General features: G+C 42.4%; 1 protein-coding gene across 1 annotated transcript in view; it reads right to left on the bottom strand.

Annotated features, from left to right (window-relative positions):
* cntn5 (contactin 5) overlaps positions 1–21595 on the bottom strand; it is a 586736-nt gene that overhangs the window by 134703 nt on the left and 430438 nt on the right. Inside the window, exons 6-7 of the mRNA XM_084320137.1 lie at positions 15406–15501; positions 513–716 (exon numbers count right to left, since the gene is read on the bottom strand). Of these exons, the coding sequence (XP_084176263.1) occupies positions 513–716; positions 15406–15501 (300 nt within the window). The remainder of the gene's footprint in view (positions 1–512; positions 717–15405; positions 15502–21595) is intronic.

Genomic DNA, 21595 nt, shown 5'->3' with positions numbered 1-21595 from the left:
TTTAAGGACTACACCAGGGACCTCCTAAAGTGTGCAAACATCACGAGCTTGAAACTCTGGCACTCGACAGATCAGCCTGGCAAGTCAGTTGTGCCACTGCAGTTTCCCAAATACACCAAACAAACCAAGACCGAAGATCTGAGAGGCGCACGCACGCACGCATCCCCCAGGTATCTGGCTTCCCTTGCGCCATCTGTGGACGGGTGTGCGGCTCAAGGATCGGACTCAACGCCCACGAGAAGTGGCACCAGCGGCAGCGTCGCTAACCCCCCCCCCCCCCCCTCACCCCATCCCTGGAGCAAGCGTCATCATCGAACACGATGGACAGCTAAGAGAGTGTGCGTGTGCGCGCGCGCGTGTGCATGTCTACTGTATATGTGTGTGTGTGTGTCTGTGCATGTCTGTGTGTGTCTATATATGTGTGTGTGTGTGTGTGTGTGTGTGTGTGTGTGTGTGTGTGTGTGTGTGTGTGTGTGTGTGTGTGTGTGTGTGTGTGTGTGTGTGTGTGTCACCATCAGTCTTCAGAGTCAGTGGTGTCGGTGGACTCAGGACCCTGGCGTTGGTGATGGTGTTCTTCACCAGACAGATGTAGCTGCCCACGTCCGACCGCTGCACCTTGGAGAGGTAGAGGCTCCCCGTCTCCTGGGAGATGAAGCGCCGGCTGTCCTCGGCTACAAACGAGGGGAACTCGTTGAACACCCAGGTGTAAATAATCTCTGAAAAACAAGGAGGGGGACCATACAGATAAAGGAGAAGAAGGTATTTTTTACACACAGGCTCTCCAAGTAGTAATTACTTAAGAGAACACGCCAATTAGGAATGGAAGTGGACATGACCGTTTAGCCTTCGGGAGAGGTTTTAGTTGGACAATGCCTAGGCTAACCGGTCATGTCCGCTTCCATTCATTGTGCTAAGCTAGGCTAACATGCAGCCAGATAGCTTGCTACTGAACGCACAGAGAGAAAACTGGTATCTATCTTCTTGTCTCTCTCTGGAGAAGGTGGTAAGCTAATTTCCCGAAATGTTGCCGTGTTCCTTTAAGTGGGCAACAACGTTACCCTTTGGAGCAATAACTAAGACGTTATTGTGTTCAAGTTTAGAGAGAAAATGCTATCAAAATGTCACCAGGTAATGTAAATGATTCAATCTGCTGACACATCTACATTACCTGTGTATGTTATAAAGTACAGATTCAGAGTGATAACATTATGTATAGAATAGTTTTTTTATGGTATTTCTCATTGAATGATGTGCTATCAAAAGGTATTTCTCCTTTTGAAAGCACATCCTTTCATACATGGATACTCTAAGCAGAAATTCCACATTTAATACTGTACTGTATTACCTTTGAAAAACAAAACCAAATCCGGTGAATTTGTGCTGTGGAAACTTGCATGCAATGTTTGGAGAGTTGTTATAGGTTATGTTAGAACAACAAACACCAACGGAATAACAAACATAACATTATAGGCTATTTGTGCGGATGTAAAAAACAAATATATATATACTAACCTTTGTACTGTCTTCTACTATCATGCACTTTTCCACTAAATAATCTTCCTTGCCTATATTACTACCTACTATACTAATATGTCTCTTCCACTATGCACTCAACACTGCAGCACCCAGGTTAACACTGTTGAAAACATTGTTACTCAGCTGAAAGAGTTGTACCCTTCCTTATACTTTATAAGTATTATATTTTGATGTGGTCCTCAAAATGAATGGAAGTGAATGATGAGCCTGACACCTGGGAGGAATGGTGGTACTGACTGCAGACGGCAGGGACAACGGTGGTCACTAGTTTACTAGTAGAGGACTTTAGATAAGACTGCTGATTTTCTAAAGTTCTAAAGTGAAATATCCCTTTAAGTTAATGAGAATTTTACTTCTTCTCTAACCATACTGCAACACTATTGTATTATTAAGTAACTTAAATCCTTTAAATGTATAACATCCTGATCATTAGCCAAAACGTGTGTGTGTGTGTGTGTGTATGTGTCTGTATCAATGCGATATCATGAATCATTCATCACTGTACAATCGTCGTTTCTGTAAATGAGGGAAACCTCAGATGCTTACGATTTTAAATAAAGGTTGAAATGAAAATGAAAAATTTCACTTAGAAAAAAAGTTGCAGCAGCACGTCAGCTGAACTTCTCTCATAACTTTATCTTGGGGGGAAAAAGCAAACAGAAACCTCAACACTTTACTCACAGGGGTTATGAATAGGTCTATAGTCTATTACATTAATTAACAAGTGATGCTATATTCATCCATAATCACTGCTCAAGGCAAGCACTACAAAATAAACACCCAGAGAGCATCCTGACTGGTAACATCACCTCCTGGTTTGGGAATAGCACCGCACAAGACCGCAGCAGACTACAGAGAGTGGCCCGTTCAGCCCAACGCACAATTGGAGGGGGGCTTCCCACTCTCCAGGACATTTATAACAAGTGTTGCAGGGCCAAGGCTAAGAGAATAACCAAAGACTCTAGTCACCCAAACAACTGCCTCTTTGAACTGCTGCAGTCAGGCAAGCGCTACCGGAGTCTCATGGCCAGTACAGAGAGACTCAGAAGGAGCTTCTATCCCCAGGCCATCAGGATGCTCAATGACAATGACACTATGGAACAACCCATCATCTACACTCACTGCACACACATCCACATGTACACACTCACTTTAAACAAACACTCACCTTAACACCCACTTTACTCACTTTAGACACTTTAACACTAAATTATATTTATCTATTATTAAAGAGATTTGCACTACATTCATACCTCATTTGCACCTTACCCTAAGTTTTGTACCTCATTTTTGCATTGTACCTCACTGTTACCCATTTTACTCTGTATTGTATATTGTATATATTGAACACTCCTTTACTTACTTTTTAACTACTTCTTAATAACTTTTTTACTAACTTTTTTTTTACTGTATGAAGCACACTCTCAGGGGCTCATACAGAAACAAGCATTTCATCGTAAAGTATTCTGTATTTTATTGTGACAAATAATAAACAAACTTGAACTTGAAACTTTCAAATGTTCTCCAAAGAGCCTCAATGTGGGAGTCGCTGTCCATGGTGCTGAAAACACAAATTTTGATATTGGAGCTGGAGCAGTGGTAAAGACAAACTAGAGCTGGTCTAATGTCAGCCTGTTCTGTCCAGAAAGACAATGCTGGCCTATAGTAAATATAGACCTACAATTCTACATACATGCTGTAACACAATATTGAAATGGGGCAAATCAAGCAGTCTATCTGCAATATAGATACTAGCTAAGGTTCATTTAGTTAGCTTGGTTAATGCTCTCGACAATCATTGAAACAATTGGTTGCAATGTACAGGTATACTGTATGCATTTGATCACCTGTGAGAGGAGCAATGTGTGTGTGTGTGTGTGTGTGTGTGTGTGTGTGTGTGTGTGTGTGTGTGTGTGTGTGTGTGTGTGTGTGTGTGTGTGTGTGTGTGTGTGTGTGTGTGTGTGTGTGTCTGTGTGTGTGTGTGTGTGTGTGTGTGTGTGTGTGTGTGTGTGTGTGTGTGTGTGTGGTGTGTGTGTGTGTGTGTTAGGCCTATCCCTGACTAAGGATTTGTATAGTCGACTTTGATTGGCCAAAATGTGCAGATAGTTGACTGAAGGCTTCTTGTCCTCTGCGAAAGCATGCAATTGGTCCACTGATGGATACATCTTGATAATTGTCTAATGTGTTCATTAGACGGGTGAAATCCTTTTTCAGTGCCTCCGTGCCCGTTTTCTTAGGCAGTTAGCCTTGCCGGTATTAGCGTTAGCTAATGGGCCTGTCATTTTTATTCGACTAAGAGGTTGGCAGTCGACTACGGCTGCTGTCGATCGATTAGTCGACTATTCGACTAGTCGGGGTCAGCCCTAGTGTGTGTATAATATTGTTTTGGTTGTTGTGGAGGCATAATTCTTGGAATTATGTTGTTTGTTCTGCGGCCCTCTCAACTCTGTGAGTCATTCAAGCATCCGAAAAAAGATCCCTACCAATAGTGCCCATTCATTTGCATATGATTATCATTGTGATGCGATTGGATAGAAGGGGCAATATCTCCAGGCTATCATATTAAAAAACAAACTTGTTTTCTAGAGTACTGAATATGTTTGCACTAAGTGTACATAAAAACATGAAACAATGGGCTGTGGAGGGGGGGGGGGTCTTTTGAGTTGTTCACCTGTTTATTTGTTCCTATTAATGGTATTAATGGAATTGGACATGTGGTGTTTCTTACTCATACATTCAGTACAACACTATGACTAAGCAGCGCTGACACAGGCCTACTCATCAGGATCATAGCAAATGTAAATGTAAAATGGAGCGTTCAGAGAGGGATGACTTTCTCATGAGCTCGGCCCCCACCCTGAGAAGGCGACCCTCAGAAAGGCAGTCATGGGTCAAACTAAATACAGGAGATGCTCCACGAGGCAGAGTTTGGTGCTGTATTTACAACACATCCTCAGTTTGACTCTTATACGTGCCTGTAAATACATACAAATGTGTATGTGTATTGTGACGAGCCTGGTGGTGTTCAGACTCGTCACGGTTCAAAAACAAACACATTCAAATGTCCACACAAGTGCAATATCAATCAATACGAATATCTATTGATTATAGGCATAATATAGTTCGACAGGCAAATAGAATGGTCTTAAACCTTTCACTGCTGCACGACAGAAGGTTAACCCTTTCACTGCCGCACTACAGAAGGTTAACCCTTTACTATCACACTACCGACGGCGACGGGTAGTAAAGGGCTAACCTTCTGTAGTGCGGCAGTGAAAGGGTTAAGAAAACAAATAAACAGAGCGTTGCCCATCCAATGATGTGTGTGTGTGTATGTGTGTTTATTATTATAATTCTTTTTTTATTTGAACCCTTTCACTGCCGCACTACAGAAGGTTAACCCTTTACTACCCGTCGTTAGTGTAATAGTAAAGGGTTAACCTTCTGTAGTGCGGCAGTGAAAGGGTTAACAAATTTAAAGGGTTAATTTTTTTTATAAAAATAAATAAAAAACAAGCCTGTCCTTCCTGGCAGAGCCCAGTACCACTCTGCTATATACACACTGTGAACATTCCGGCCGTGGAATCTTATTGGATGATTCGAATCGACAAAAAAATTATACAAACTGTAACATTCTACAAGCCATCAATCGAATCATCCAATAAGATTCCACGGAATGTTCACAGTGTGTATATAGCAGAGTCGTACTGGGCTCTGCCAGAGAGGCTGTGCCTCTCTGCCAGGAAGGACAGGCTTGTCTTTTATTTATTTTTATAATTTTTTTTAACCCTTTCACTGCCGCACTACAGAAGGTTAACCCTTTACTATCACACTACCGACAGTGCCCATTAACCTTCTGTAGTGTGGCAGTGAAATGGTTAATACAGTCCGATGATCAAAACACAAAACAAGCTCTCGTACAAAAAAAGGGCTTGTTCAATACTCAGAGTAGTCGTCCGGTCCAAGGTCAGTACACAAGGGGGTTTCAGTACACAATGAACACCTTCTCACCTTCACCTCTCCTCTCACTACCTCTCACCTTACAAAACTCTGTATACAACAATCTCTCTCTCAATGCAACAACTCCCACCTCACCTCCACTCAACTCACCTCTCATTCACCTAGTGTATTTGTAGTGTATGTGTATAGAGGAGGAGCACCACCGAGAAGGTGCCCTTATAGTTATAAAACAGCCAGAACAACAGAGAAGGTGTCCATCTGGACACACTATCGTTATGTGTAGAATGTGCCAGTTGTGGAATATGATAGTTGTTTGGTTAGACTTACTGTACTAGCTAATGGTAGCAGCTCATATAGGCTAGCATCCCTACCTTGCATCCTCACTTTATTTTTCAGGTCATACTGGCCTTTGTTTTTAAGCTAGCGTTAGTTTTTAAAGTTATTACTGTATATGAATCTTGAGATTGCAAGGAATCCACTAGGGTACCAGGAAAGGGGCTAAATATCGTTCTAAAGTTTCTTTACCGCAACACCTCCAATCTCTAGGGTGCAATTATAAGACAACCAGCCCTTTCAAGGAAGTAATGTTTGGCAAAAAACTGTCTTTTATTGGGGACAATAGGGGTACTTGAACAATTATAATCTTAAATCGCAACACATCTGTTGAAACAGCTCCCCAGGAATAGGAACACATAAATTATGTGTACAGGTGGTATTAAGATAACCGAGGTTATTAACACTTTGAGTGCCAGCGACGTGTTATGTCGTTATTTCATGCCCCCAGTTGAGTGCAGACGACACGACACGAATTGTATTTTTATTTTTTTATTATTAGCGATCTGAATTCATATTTCATCAGCCGAGTCTCCCGTTGGTACAGCAGCCCCTCTAGGAGCTCCGATGGGAAAATACCGCCCCCTATCGCCTATCCCTGTGTAACTGCAGGCCATTCGATTACACTGGTGGATCTGTGGGGGGGGGGGGGGGGGGGGGGGGCTACTGGCTCCACTATGCTGGCGAGGGATCTGATGAAGAAGGAAGTGATCGCGAGATGGAAAGCAGCCTGGAATATATATTTACAGCAGCCAAAAATCAATCAATAAATAAACGCGATCGATATTTGGAATGGCGATCAGGAATTGGAATAATCTTTTTGGAGAACATCTGATCTAAGGTAAGGAGTCTATGTTACCAGTTTTAGGATAATCAGAGCTGTTTTCACTGAGATAACAGCGTGTCCCGTATGTGTATATGTGTGTGTGTGTGTGTGTGCTGTTGAGGAAATAAGAGAATCGATTTCTCAGTGCGCTTCTATAGCGTGCATAAGTACACATATACTATCGATAATCTAGCGTTTATTTAAAAACCGATTCATAAATAGGCCGACAAATGACAACGTGTCTAATGTATTCAAGAATATTCCAATAAATGCCGTTTATGACGGAATCTTTCTATTTTCCTGAAATTTTCGAGAAAACGATAGCTTTTCGAAATGCTATAAAAAGGATATGAACCGATTAAAAAACAATCCGTTTCGACAATGTTGATTTCAAACAAGTCATTGATAAGCGACGGGCAGATTAGACACATAGCCATAATTTAAAACATAGATTATACGTTTTTAACGCTATCATTGAAGTGGGTGGCGGCATGCAAGGGGGTAAAAAGGAAAACACGGCCGGCACTGAAAGTGTTAACATAACATAAGCGTAACCTCACTCGCAATTTAAGCTAGCCCACCTGGTGGCTCATCGATTTGTCTTACAAACGCAAACTGAGAAGAACATGCACGTTAATAACAAGAAATAAACTTGCTCGCCAGTTGAAGAGACATGAGTAGAGGCTCACCTTGATCATTAACACACACAAATAACAAAGGAAAAGTGAAGGGGGTTAATTGTCCCTGCTGAGCTGAACTGAAGCTGTCTGTCACTGCTCTGAAGCCCCTAGCAATGCGTGTATCCATGAATCTCCTGGTGTTCACACCGGAGTCCTTTAAAGCCCAACTTGCAGGTTAAACCCTACTCTTCAATTATGGGTAGTTTACATCATTGGTATCTAATTTCATTATTTATTTTTTTCCATTTGACGCCGGAAATGCCACTCAGAAAGAGTTAAAAAGGTCCATGCACGAATAACATGCATGCGTGAATCAAAAAAGCTTATCAGAGCTATCAGGGCCATGACGTCACGCGAGGCAACTTTCCCCTACTTCTGATCCACTACAATGGAGTTTGACGAGTGCAGAAAGCTATTTCCTTGATCCAAATGGACGCCTTACAAGACGCAAATGGGTTTAATCGTCGGAGACTTTGATGGACCAGCTACAACTGGTTGAAACAAGGTAGTTATAATGTTTTTAATGTCGTAAAAAAGAACTACATTTACTACTAGGCAGCCTGTTGTTCAGTACAGCAGCGCTACTGGTCTGTGGGCTGTCGCCTTATCCCCGGGTCATAGTACCAAGCTGGCTATATGGCTCTGGCCAACGTTAACCCGCTAACGTTAGCTTAGCACTATGTCTACTGTCGTGCATGTAAAAGAGTTTTGGGAACGAGTAAAATGTGTAGGTCCTCTTCTCAGACCTGTGGGGCAAAGCACTGCACACGGGTGATGTTAGGAGTTTCGAGAATGCTGGCTAGCAAGCTATGCGCCCCGGCATGTTGATACGATAGTAGCCCCTTTAGCCCCACTCGGTGCATCAGTGACGATAGCTATGAGCTAACTAACACTACAAGCTCAAACACCTTATAACTACTACTATTGTCATGTCCATAAGTTCCCTGGCATAATACTTGTGAGGACAAAGGTATACAAAGAGGAGAGAACCATTTTAAATCGGGTATTCATGCCGGTTGGCAAGCTAGACGTCGGGGCACAATGGCTACCAAGCTAAGCTAAGCTACGTTGGCGTCTGGCGTTGTGGACGCAATATGTACAGCGACGCAATGATTTACATTATTACAAATATGGTAACGTGGTTGTGGCTTTTACAAATAGTGGTTGGCTTTGGAGATGGATGGCTATGATCACGGAGCAATAGTGTTGTTAGGTGAAACAGATCATTCATTACTCCTCGGCTAGTAGTAGCAAGGCTCTCTGCCTGCCACTAGCTGTGTGTGACTCTCAGAGCCCCTCGCTGCCCTGCACCTCACGTGACGTCAGCATTAAGATGACACACGCGCGTTATTGATCCATGGATTAAAATATCCACGTGCGTGGTGATTGTGTTGGGCAGACAAAATGTTTGATAAAAACGGTAAAACTGGGTAAAAAAAATTAAATAAAAATGTCCTTCTTCATGAAAGTCACCGTTGGCCTAGTCCACATTGTTTATTGAACAAAAATACAACCTGCAAGTTGGCCTTTAAGCAGCTGGAGGCAGCTTTTGTCTTATTAATATCTTGCAATTGAAAGTGTGATAATGCCCTTTGTGTGAGGATTCTGTGAGGATTGGCCCATTCCCTGCCACACGCTTCTTCAAGGTACTGTGATGATTGGTCCATTCCCCGCCACACGCTTCAGGAGCGATTACCAATTTCCATCACGCACCTGTTGTAGTTTGTAATTAGCGCTCCAGAGGCTTCATATACTCGGGCCTTCTATCAATCGTTGTCGGGTCGTTTTGGATTACTACTGCTATTGCCTGTTCCCCCCTGTTGTTGTGCCTCGTCTACTTCTTCTCCAGGACGTCTTTGGAAGTCGCCGCTGGTGTATATCTCGATCATCCGTTGGAGCTGTGCCTCGTTGCCCGCTTTACGCGTTTGCGCTTTGGTGAGTTTTTGGAAACAAACCTTTTGGATTATCTGTTTTTTGTGAAGAAATACCGTTTTTGTTTTGTACTGGACTCAGCTAATTTGTGTGTTAGGATAACACTGAAGAAATACCGTTTTTGTTTTGTACTGGACTCAGCTAATTTGTGTGTTGGTACACCGAAGATCAAGTCACTTGTGATTTATACTGGACTCAGCTAAGGAGGACTGAACTGCACTGCCTCTGTGTACAGTTGGATTGATTATTGACCACTCTCTCTCTCTCTCCGTTTCCTCCCCGAGTTGGATCCGGGAGTATCTGCAGAGCCGCAGAGGTAGTGGCGCCTACGCTGTCTCTGTGAAAAGTGCTATATAAATAAACTTTACTTACTTACTTACTTACGCCGATTCCCCACCTCTAAACCGGGAGGATCTGCAGAGCCGCAGACAACTCTGCCGAAAGCATTCTCCTTTTTGTTAATTCTGATTTGTTATTTGGCTCATTTTTGATTCTGTAATAAATACGCCCTAGTGTTTGGCTAACTCTGAACTACCTGTCTGTGCCGTGCTGTTGGGGTCAGTTTCAAACCATAACACTTTGAAGATGTACTGTATATATAACCTTTATTTCTGCATGAATGGAACGTGATGCCAAGACACAGAACAAGACGTTATAAAATAACAAGAACAATCAATAACAACAAGTATATAAAAACTGTTAATAATAAATACACGATACAAAATACAGAAATATATTAAAACAGGTAGAAACAATGGTTTATTTTGGAAGATCACCGCACTCAGGACAAAATGAATATGCTACATTCCAGGAGAGCGAAAAGCAGTGTTAGTAAAGAAGGTTCGGCACACTTAGGTCCATGTTTCTTTAATTCCACAAAAGCCCTTCCTAATTAAAATCATAGATTTAAAATGTCCATGGGAGGATTTAAGGAGATGCGGGGGAAGGGGTCGCTAGAAGCATTTAGAGAACGTGTGCTGTGGGAAAAAGCATTTGTGCAAATGTGACCACCGAGGAAGACATCTGAATCCCACATGCCGCTAATTAAGAACATGCATATTCGAGTACTTAGTAACTTTTGTTTTCATTTGCCTTGCCTTGGTGGTTAACATTAGCTGCCTGTGTTTGACCACCATAGAAGTGCACTCTCTAGGCTACCCATTGCATTGTGGGGTGGATAAGGAGGACTCGAGAAACCTCAGTGACGGTGACAGCGGCTTTATGAATCATTCCTACCTCTGTCAAGTCTGGGAGCAATAAATAGGTTGGGTATTTAACTTTTTTTTTTATATCAGTATGGTCAATACAATGAATGATGGATGGATCACTACAATACTATAAATGTGCCATCTTTGAGAACCAATCTATGTTTTAAAGGTCTTATATTATGGGAAATGGGGTTTGCCTATGCTGCTATGGATTTGGCAGTCTGAGATGTTATTCATGCGCTGGGGGGGAAATGACATACCCCATGTGGTTTGACATGCGTTGTTACCTGAATAATATCTTCAGATTAGCAAGCCATAATAGACCACAGATGTGACATTCCATTGGGTCCTTGTTCAAAAACTCCTATACTTTATAAAATATTGGATCGGCTTGAAACCTTTCTTGGCCTCGATAAGTCTATGAATGAAAACTATGAATAAAACCAAAAAACACATATTACACAGAACCACAGGTAGTATTATCCAGGAATTCTGGACCAGTGCCGAGACAGCGTTGGTCACCGTCGGCATAAAAGATGATCACGGAAAATCATTATGTTACAGATTATCTGTAACACTGACCTTGCCGTCGCGGAGATCAGTGGACCGATGCTGAGCCCATAAAAGCACCCCCACACAATTACCGAGTGACCATCAAATCAGATTTTCACACAGGGTCCCCAAAAGTCAGGAGCCACCTCTTTCTCCACTGCGGTCTAATCACACCGGTCTGGAGGAAGGCACGGCGGTCTAATCACAGCGGTCTAGAGGAAGGCACGGCGGTCTAATCACACCGGTCTGGAGGAAGGCACGGAGGTCTGGAAGACAGTCTGGAGGAAGGCATGGTGGTCTGGAAGACGGTCTGGAGGAAGGCACGGTGGTCTGGAAGATGGTCTGGAGGAAGGCACGGCGGTCTAATCACAGCGGTCTAGAGGAAGGTACGGCGGTCTGGAAGACGGTTTGGAGGAAGACACGGTGGTCTGGAAGACAGTCTGGAGGAAGGCACGGTGGTCTGGAAGACGGTCTGGAGGAAGGCACGGCGGTCTGGAGGAAGGCACGGTGGTCTGGAAGACGGTCTGGAGGAAGGCACGGCGGTCTGGAGGAAGGCACGGTGGTCTGGAAGACGGTCTGGAGGAAGGTACGCCGGTCTAATCACATCGGTCTGGAGGAAGGCGCGGCCGTCTGGAGGAAGGCACGGTGGTCTGGAGGAAGGCGCGGCGGTCTGGAAGACGGTCTGGAGGAAGGCACGGTGGTCTGGAAGACGGTCTGGAGGAAGGCACGGTGGTCTGGAAGACGGTCTGGAGGAAGGCACGGCGGTCTGGAGGAAGGCACGGTGGTCTGGAAGACGGTCTGGAGGAAGGTACGCCGGTCTAATCACACCGGTCTGGAGGAAGGCGCGGCTGTCTGGAGGAAGGCGCGGCCGTCTGGAGGAAGGCACGGTGGTCTGGAGGAAGGCGCGGCGGTCTGGAAGACGGTCTGGAGGAAGGCACGGCGGTCTGGAGGAAGGCACGGTGGTCTGGAGGAAGGCACGGTGGTCTGGAGGAAGGCACGGTGGTCTGGAGGAAGGCGCGGTGGTCTGGAGGAAGGTGCGGCGGTCTGGAGGAAGGTGCGGCGGTCTGGAGGAAGGTGCGGCGGTCTGGAGGAAGGTGCGGCAGTCTGGAGGAAGGTACGGTGGTCTGGAGGAAGGTACGTGGTCTGGAGGAAGGTGCGGCAGTCTGGAGGAAGGCACGGTGGTCTAATCACACTGGTCTGGAGGACGGTCTGGAGGACGGTCTGGAGGAAGGCACGGCGGCAGCTTTGCTGACTTCATCTCTAATCAAGGCTGAAAAGTTATAGATACACTCGTATTCCGAGTTGAGGCTCTTAAATTGTATTCATGACAAACACTGCAGCCCGGCGCAGGGTATAAACCTCCCCGTCTGCCACGGATTCCGCGGCACAGATGTGCATATGAATTAAATATTCTGTGTGATGTCGTGCTGGGCTACAAATCAAACGACAAAACGTAGAAAAGACCCCACGCTGGCTCGGAGCGAACGAATATGTGCTTTGCGGAGGGAATAAGCTCAAATGCATGTTAACACCGAGGAAGAGGAGAAAAAAAAGAATATGATCAACATGGAATGGAAATTGTTCAACGGTGTAACTCCTCTGTGGGGACTAGCTCTGTATATGATCTACGTCCTCATGCATCACTCAGACAAAGACAAAGAGGACACTGTCAACCTCATGGACAAAGCAATTAGCTGGAGACAAAATAATCTCCTCTTATTGGATACATCTCATAGTTAATTGATTTATGCATCACACGTAGTCTATTTTGCAGGATAAATAACATCCAGATATTCATGATACAGTTGAGGCCTCCCAGGTAAATGATGAATAACTGGCCACTGGTTACAAATAATGCCGGGCCTGTATTTAATCGAACATAGGGACGCTGATCTGAGACCAGATTGGCTTGTTAAGTCATAGCGAGGTGGATGTGGTCATGTGACCCCGAGCACTGATCCTAGATCGGCACTCCTATTCTTAGACATGTGATGGATACGAGCTTGTCTGAAAGTACCCCATGTCAACAGTTGATCTCAAGGTCAACGAAAATCAAGAAATCTAATTGAGTTGAATATACCATGCACACAACTTCATTGCAACAATTTTTTCAAAGATTAGTACATCAACAAATTAATTAGGATTATTAGTTCAATCTCCTCAGGGTGATTGGTGGGGAGAACAGCGCTGATCTAAAGAGACAGAAACACAGTGACGAATCAGAATTTTGAGCGATCACATCAAATCAGGCTGATTGCCCTCCATGCAGCTCCACGCAACTCTCAATCTAGTCAGGGATCTCAGTCCTTTTAATAATGTACTTCAATCATATGTATAGGGGGACAATGAATAACTAGGAAATCACATTGCTTCGCTTAACCCTTTCAGGTGTATCATCTCATATATAGAACCGAATATTCGAATGATGATGCACAACGACAATGACTAATTGGTCTCTGAAAGCTATGGAGTTCTAGAATATTCTTAAGAATTCTGAGCAAATGTTCCAAAGAACACACGCCCTGAAAGGGTTAACGATGTTTAGAGATCGCAAAGCATTTCAAAAGTACCGATTAATCACCAGAGAAAGCAGGTGTCATTGGTTGTAACTTCTATAAAGTATGGCATTGTTCATCAAACACAAACACAAAAAACCTGCTCACATCTTGTCAAAAACAAATTAATGAAAAATAATAACCTGTTCACATTTCAGTGATTCCAAATTACTTTCAATTATGTTACCAGACTTTTGCAGGATCTCCGTGGCTTTGAATCCCATACCACTACACTACAATTAACCTGAACACTGTTTAATATACCCTATGAATTTTGATTTCTTTAGCACTTTCATTTAATCATTGAATAAGCAAAGCATACAAACATGAAAGTGATGCAGTGAATCAGTAGCAGACATGACAACCCATTGTTTCGTGTTGACCTTCAAATGTAAGGCAAAATATTCATGTCATTATAGCATGTATTCTGTATTGATCCACTCAATCAGGGCCAATTCAAGCCATATAACGTGATGCTCTGATGTCATTGTGCCCTTTCTGCAAACCCCGCCTCATTTCCACTGCTCAGAACAAAAGAACACTCGAAAATCAGTATTGGTACTCGGCTGATTTTATTCCACTGCCATACAGCCAACTGGGTGATTCTAATTCGACGTCAATCACAGTGGTTTCATTAAAGCGATAACCTCAGTTTAGGGCTCGAGACAGAAGGCTCCTCAGTGTGTATGCAGTAGCTCGTTTTATTTTTCTCCACACGCGGGGTGTAAAAAATTGCACACATCTGGCATACTGGCAACACCTGCACAGAGATTAATGGGCATCCTTAAACATGAGTCATTTTGCAGTAGCTACACTTTGATTTATCAGTCATCGAATACTTTACCGTGAGCATGTCTGAATTATTTATCTCGACTGGCTACGCTGTCACTGATCTCTACCTGCTACCATTTCATGTAAAATGGCACATAGGAAGGAACAGGAGCTGGAGCTCAACACATCACACATATCAGCGGCTCGCCAGGGTCCTCAGCTCAACCCAGAGCTCCTCGCGCCACAAACCGATCGTATCGAGAGTCGCGATTCATAACGAGAGGTACCACATTCACACTATCCTGTGAATATAACATTAAAAGTGGTCCTTCTAATTATAAATGACCTCTGAACAATGTCTCCAAAACTGTGCGGTGTACACAGACCACTGGCTAGCAAAATCGGGAGGGGGGGGGGGGGGCGACAAGTCCTAATATAAAGCCATTTTATGTAGGACACTGTTCACTCTTGGGAGGGCCCCCTTTCTTCGTCCTGGGTGCAGTTGTACCCCCGGAACCTCCACCCCCTTGTGTTTACGCCCCTGCTTTGGAAGGAACATCCCACAGGTGCACTGCGCCAGTGGAACACAGCTGGTGCAAACAGAAAAGCTGGATGATTCATGGAGCACATACGAACTTACATTAGAGGACAACCGCGGTGAGATTCCCAGATATGGCATTTTTTTTTAAAGCCCACATGCTGCTCTCTGTCAACAGGAAATAATTGCCTACGTTGGATTTCTTTTCATTTCTAATGATCCGGTAAATTTGAACCCTGACACTCTGGTGTTGAGCCGCGACTAATCACTGACTATAGCATCTCCATATTTGAACATGCTCATCAGTTGACGTTGATATAATTATTTTAGTTTTTTTTTGAGGATCAAAGGACCTAGGGAGAATAACAATTACCCCTACCATCATCCTTCCATGCTGTCACAGGGACGGCGCTGCATGCTAAGTTTATTTGCACTCTGAGCCGCGACGGACACCGCTGTTGTGCGTTGCACCCAAAGCAGGCCCACCGGGTCGAGAAACGAGGTAGATTCTTACCGGGCGAATGCGGGGGAGGGGTGCACATCAGAACCACACCCTGTCCTTCGCGTACGGACACCCCCCCTCTGGTCCGTCCACCGAAGGCTCCCAGATCTAGGAGAGAGAAGAACACAGAGGATTTAACCACTGCATTATAGGCAGTTATCTCCACGACTCTGTCAGCCCAGGGCCAACGCTGTATACTCACAAATAATTTATGGTGTTTATTCTAACCTGCCTGGGAGTACAGTCGGCTTACTCAATGTACCGGACAAATAGACAGGATAATATGGTGGGCTGCCACAAAGCTAAGACCAAGTTAAAGGAACACGCCAACATTTTGGGAAATTAGCGTATCGTCTTCTCCAGAGAGAGACAATAAGTTAGATACCAGTTTCCTCTCTGTGCGTTCAGTAGAAAGCTATCTGGCTGCATGTTAGCCTAGCTTAGCACAATGAATGGAAGCGGACATGCCCTGTTAGCCTAGGCATTGTCCAACTAACACCTCTCCCGAAGGCTAACCGGGCATGTCCGCTTCCATTCAAGCTAGGCTAACATGCAGCCAGATAGCTTTCTACTGAACGCACAGAGAGGACACTGGTATCTATCTTCTGGTCTCTCTCTGGAGAAGACGGTCAGCTCATTTCCCAAAATGTTGGCGTGTTCCTTTAAGAGCGTCGAGTTAGAATTCTCATTAATTACGTCTTACTGTATGCGACACCAGCTGAGTTGTGTGAGGGAGTATGCTAGCTTTAAACCTGTTATGAAGGCCTGGGTTTTGTTTGTTTGTTTGATTTATTAGGATCCCCATTAGCTGTAATGTAATGACCGCTAGTCTTCCTGGGGTCCTCACAAGGAAATAATATGACAGAATACAAATACAGTATGTAATTAGTAATACAATTAAAATTGGGGGGGGGGGGGGGGGGGGGGGGGGGGGCATGAAGACGTAACACGATTAATTCAATATTCGGTTAACCCTTTCAGATTTACGACCACACCGGAATTAATCTCGACAACCCGACATTCTAATGATGATGTCACCATGGCCACTGGCCAACAAGAGCCATGAGAACTCTGAGAAAAGATCCCAAGAAAAACCCTCACATGTGGGTGCTGCTGTCTGAATAGGATATATATTACCATCTGTATCATGGTTTAAACTGGATTATACCATTGTATTATTTAAGTACAGAATTGGTACCCTGGCAGTACCATGGTAAAATATTTATACCATGGTAAAACTAAAAATGACATTACACCACCATGATACTTTTTGGTAAGGGTAGGATTGGACCACCGTATCCAGGTCTGTGACCCAGGTCTGATCTTCAAATAAGGGCAGGGCAACCAGGCTGAGCCTTTAATGGAGGAGAACAAACAACATTTGGAAGATTGATGAATTGATGATTGAAGATTGATGAACATTGTTACTCAGCTGATAGAGTTGTACCCTTCCTGCTGTCTTGTTGTACAAAACTTGTAAGTCACTTTGGATAAAAGCGTCTGCTAAATGACTAAATGTAAATGTAAATTGTCTGGAAGCTCAGATAGAGACTTTTGCCTCAAAAGACACATGGAGCTCATTACCATTTCAAACAAGTCCCTGTGATTAAATATGTAAAACTTGCTACTCCACTAGATTGGATGCGGGAAGTGTACGCTTTTTCTTAAATTTTTTTTCTTAGAACAAACACTACAAATTCAATTTCTCCATCTCCATCGCCATGCACAATAAGTAAATGTACAAAGAAAATGCAGGAAAAAAAAATTATTCAATACATTGTACTTGAAATTGACTTAGATAAGATTTTTTTTATTGTGATTTTTTACGTCAACAAAAGGTTAATTGCAATGTTTCAAAATTGGACCCTGTATTGAAAATCTGCAGTATTTCTTTAAATCTTGTATTATTATTGACTGCCTCATTTTTTACATACCTTACATCGCGTATGAATAATGCATGCCTGCACGATTCAAACAGCTTACCAGATACGATTAAATCATGTGATTTCAGGGTCTAACAGAATAGATCAATCGGTGGGGCTGTGTGGATCAGCAGACTGAGGTGCAATACATACATAGTGGCAGCGTTGTGAGTTTGCATTCAGTGCATGGCCTTTACTGCTAGTCCACCCCACCCATAATCCTGTCATTCTCAACTGCACTTAATGTATGCAATACATAAGCAAGGTCAGAAGAGCACATCTATTACGTACATCAAAAACCTTTAGCGACATTTGAGGGTACTGCCTTAAGGGTACTGCGAGCAGCGCGGTTAGACCTGTGGTTGTCATGTAGAAGCTAGCAACGTCTTGAAAGGGTGCTATGTAAGGGTGTATTCGAGCCAAGCAATCTGATTGGTCAAATAGGCATTGCGGCTGTACTAGTAATGACCCCCCTCCCACCACCACCAAATATATAAAAATAAAAAAACTTTCATCATCCCTTTTTGAAGATGGCATCACCACCCAGTGGAATAATACAAAGTATCGTGTTCCATATTTAGAAAAAACTGGCATTTCCACCAAGCAAGAGATCTGCCTTTGAAGTGTGGCTGAAAACTATGCAAATTGTTTACCCGTTCTTCAACAGATACAACCACCTGCACAACCATTTGATATTTGCGGTGAACATAAAAAATGCATCTCAGCAGCGAATGGAAATATAGACCATCTATCTGCAAGCAGCAGCCCGGCTGATATTAGTGGCCGTCTTGATTGACGGGGAGGAAACACTGTGCTTCGGGCGGGAGAGCCAGCAGCTTGGCACCATGGTAACTCTGACACAACATAAAAACATTCAGAAGACAAAAAACAAGCACAAACGCACAAAACACATAGGTATTCTAGAGATAAAAATATGAGCAGATAAAGAAATCTGCTTTATTATGACGTTAATGTTAATGACGTGGCATGCGTTAATGTTAATGACGTGACAAGTGTTAATGATAATGTTTGATAAATGTTAATGACATTTGTTTCCACTTGTAGCCAGCCACTAATTGCTGCGTGATGAAACAAACAAAAACAAAAAACACCCCAATTATTATTGGAAGTGTTATGGTATTGTAAACTATAGTGTAACAAGTTTTATGGCATTTTACTTATACTGTAGGAGGCTTTAAGGTATTCTATTTATACTGTAGGAGGTTTTAATGTATTGTATGTATATTGTAGGAGGTTGCATGGTATCAAATAGTGTAGAAAGTTGTATGGTTTTTATTTTAAGGCCTCCAAATAAATGTTTTTTGCATAATAGACTATAAGTCCTATATTAACCTACTGTATATTCTGTGGTTTTAACTGATTGTGTGTCTGTTTTCAGCCACACGGCAGCTGTTTAATTTACCCTTGATGCCAGGCCAAACCCCGGAAGTCAAGTGACAGACTGGTGACCCGGGGCAGGTCTGTGCGTCGCCGTCACTTTAATTCCGTCACATTCAGGGCAATGTTTACCATTACGCTAACCCGATAATTATGCCTCACAGCGACTTGTGAAACCTGTATTTTCCCCCCTTTCAGACACATTAAAGAGGGATCAGGGGTTCAAGGCCTTCATCTCAAAATGCAGCACATAGTCAATTTCCTGTCAGCTGGGATTCCTTTTTTACCCTGAATATCAAAGATATTAAGGGCAAAGGTCTTGTGCACACTGGACAACATAATTGACTCACTGAATGCACCCCATGCCACAGTAGAATGTCAACAGAACTACACCATTTATTCTTTCTTTTTATTATCTTTATATATATATATATATATATATATATATATATATATATATATATATATATATATATATATATATATATATATATATATATATATATATATATATATATATATATATATATATATATATATATATATATATATATATATATATATATATATATATATATATATATATATATATATTTGACGATGTCAACATGTTATTTCCCCCTCTTGCTCTCAGGGTAATGGGAGGATTGCTCTCAGGGTGTGGATTATCGGCTGTGGACCTTTTTTATAAACCACTGTGAGTATCAGAAGTGTCCTTCTGTCACTCATTGAAAATAATAAAAAATAACATTTTGAGATTAAAAAACAAAACATAACTATAACATTTGATAAAAGTGTTAATATATCAAATAGAAGATTGATTCCAGCATGATTCCAGGTGTCAAATTGAAATGTCTAAATACGGTACAGGCTACATCTCAGTCTTTACACAGTGATGAGGACCTGACTCTTTATATTGAGGGGTATTTCTTGTTCTCCTTGGCACGGCAGAATCTAAGCTCAAGTTTCGAATACCTGGGCCCTCATTTATCAATAATGCGTAGAAAGTGTTCTATTTTCGTTCCTACGCACGGAATTTAGAATGTCTCTACGCACAGAAAAATCGGGATTTATCAAACGTGCGTGCACAGGTTGTACGCAGACTCCTGTTGATAAATACAATCTTATTTGGAAATATTAGACACAAAATAATATTCATCTTTTTATTAAAAACAATATTAAATCGTATGATTTAAAATATCTTTTGAGAATAAATAAATCCTATGAAGTTGTCCATTCCAGTGGACACCCAGGAGGAAGGAGCGTCTAAGGGTGTTGACTGACGCAGTCCTATACAGACCCAGCACATTGACAGAAATAAATGACAAGCTGACCCGACATTTTCACTGTAATGACTGAAATGAACAAAGCAACTGAAGCAAATTGCTACCTGTGCAACCCAATGGAGAATACAAACTGTGTATATTGCAAAATAAACAGTTACTATGACTCTTGTGCGCGCATGAGCCATTATAATTGCGCTCCTGTTTATATTTTAATTACAGATACCCCAGTAATAACACTACAATTTAATTAAATACAATGAGTCGTGCATTCCTCCCGGCCACCAGCAACGGCATGTATCAGCCAAATGCGCATAGCATGTACATTGACTGAGTGGAATACCTTTCTATTCACATAACTGCATTTCGCTGCTGTCGGGACAAAACCTCATAACTCCAAAAACCCAACTTTTCAGCAGATGAAAAAAACTAACACAGATTTGAGGGTGAATAGAGTTAGGAGGTTTAGACAGATGATCGGTTTAATGCTTTCCCATTGTTTAAACTTTGTAAAACCCACACACACATATGGAGGATGATCTACGGAGTTGATTTATATAATAAAAAAAAAATTCAAAAAATGGAGTTATGAGGTTTTGTCCCGACAGCAGCGATTTGTTTATTGATGGAGCTTTGACAGCTACATGGGTGGTAGTGGCACAGTCTATTGCTCGATCCATCTCCATGCTGGTGGCCAAAGATCCCAGGGTGGAGAGGACTTGAATATGCACAGGGATGGAATTTGTGCATTTTTGTTCTATACTCCAATTTGGGTCCCAAATTGCGGTACAAATCAAGGAGAATATGTCTCTCGGGTAGAGGCCTCTAATATTATGTTCTCTTGGCAAATAGACTGCCATATCTATCTCTGCACCCCGTGAGAAGTATTCCGACAATGCTAGATAAACCATGCTGCATTCATTCGGAAATACGTCCTATTCCAAATGCTACTTATAGGGTTTGACAATAATTACACTCATGTCTCTATTTTACAATTAACTATAATTAATTATGAGTCATACTGAACAGTACGTCGGTGTTGAAACTCGAATGCATGAAAGCTTCCGTTACCGTTTTCCTATTCTACCGTTTGGTGCCATGTACGCACGGTCAGAGCTGTGCATAGAAGTACGCACAATCTCAAGCACATGTTCATATAGATAAATCCCACACTTTGCTTAGAAATGATCGTACGCACGGTTTACGCACATATCTGTGCGTACGCAGCATTGATAAATGAGGGCCCAGAGTGTAAAAAACTACTACTACTACTACTAATAAAGGGAAGATGATTAAACAGAATGATTTGTAGATACAGTACAGAATTAAACAAGACGAAAGTCTTTCTCTGGTCTGCATCCCCTTAACAATTATGTGTATTGAGCCGTACTGTATTGTACCCATTCTGCAATCTGTTAATAAAGTTTTCAATCAATCAATCAATCAATTATAAACCATTTGAATTATACATTCAAAATTGAATTATGAACTATACATTACCTTATTATGACCATATTGTGACAATCTATGGATAGGGACAAAGCTCCTCTTTCAAATGGCAGTGTTAAATCTGGATTTAGTCATTTCCGCGCGTTTTTA

The sequence above is a fragment of the Notolepis coatsorum genome, assembly GCF_963971535.1.
Source record: "Notolepis coatsorum genome assembly, chromosome: 1".
Taxonomy (NCBI): Eukaryota; Metazoa; Chordata; class Actinopteri; order Aulopiformes; family Paralepididae; genus Notolepis; species Notolepis coatsorum.
This window is presented reverse-complemented; position numbering and strand designations above follow the sequence as displayed.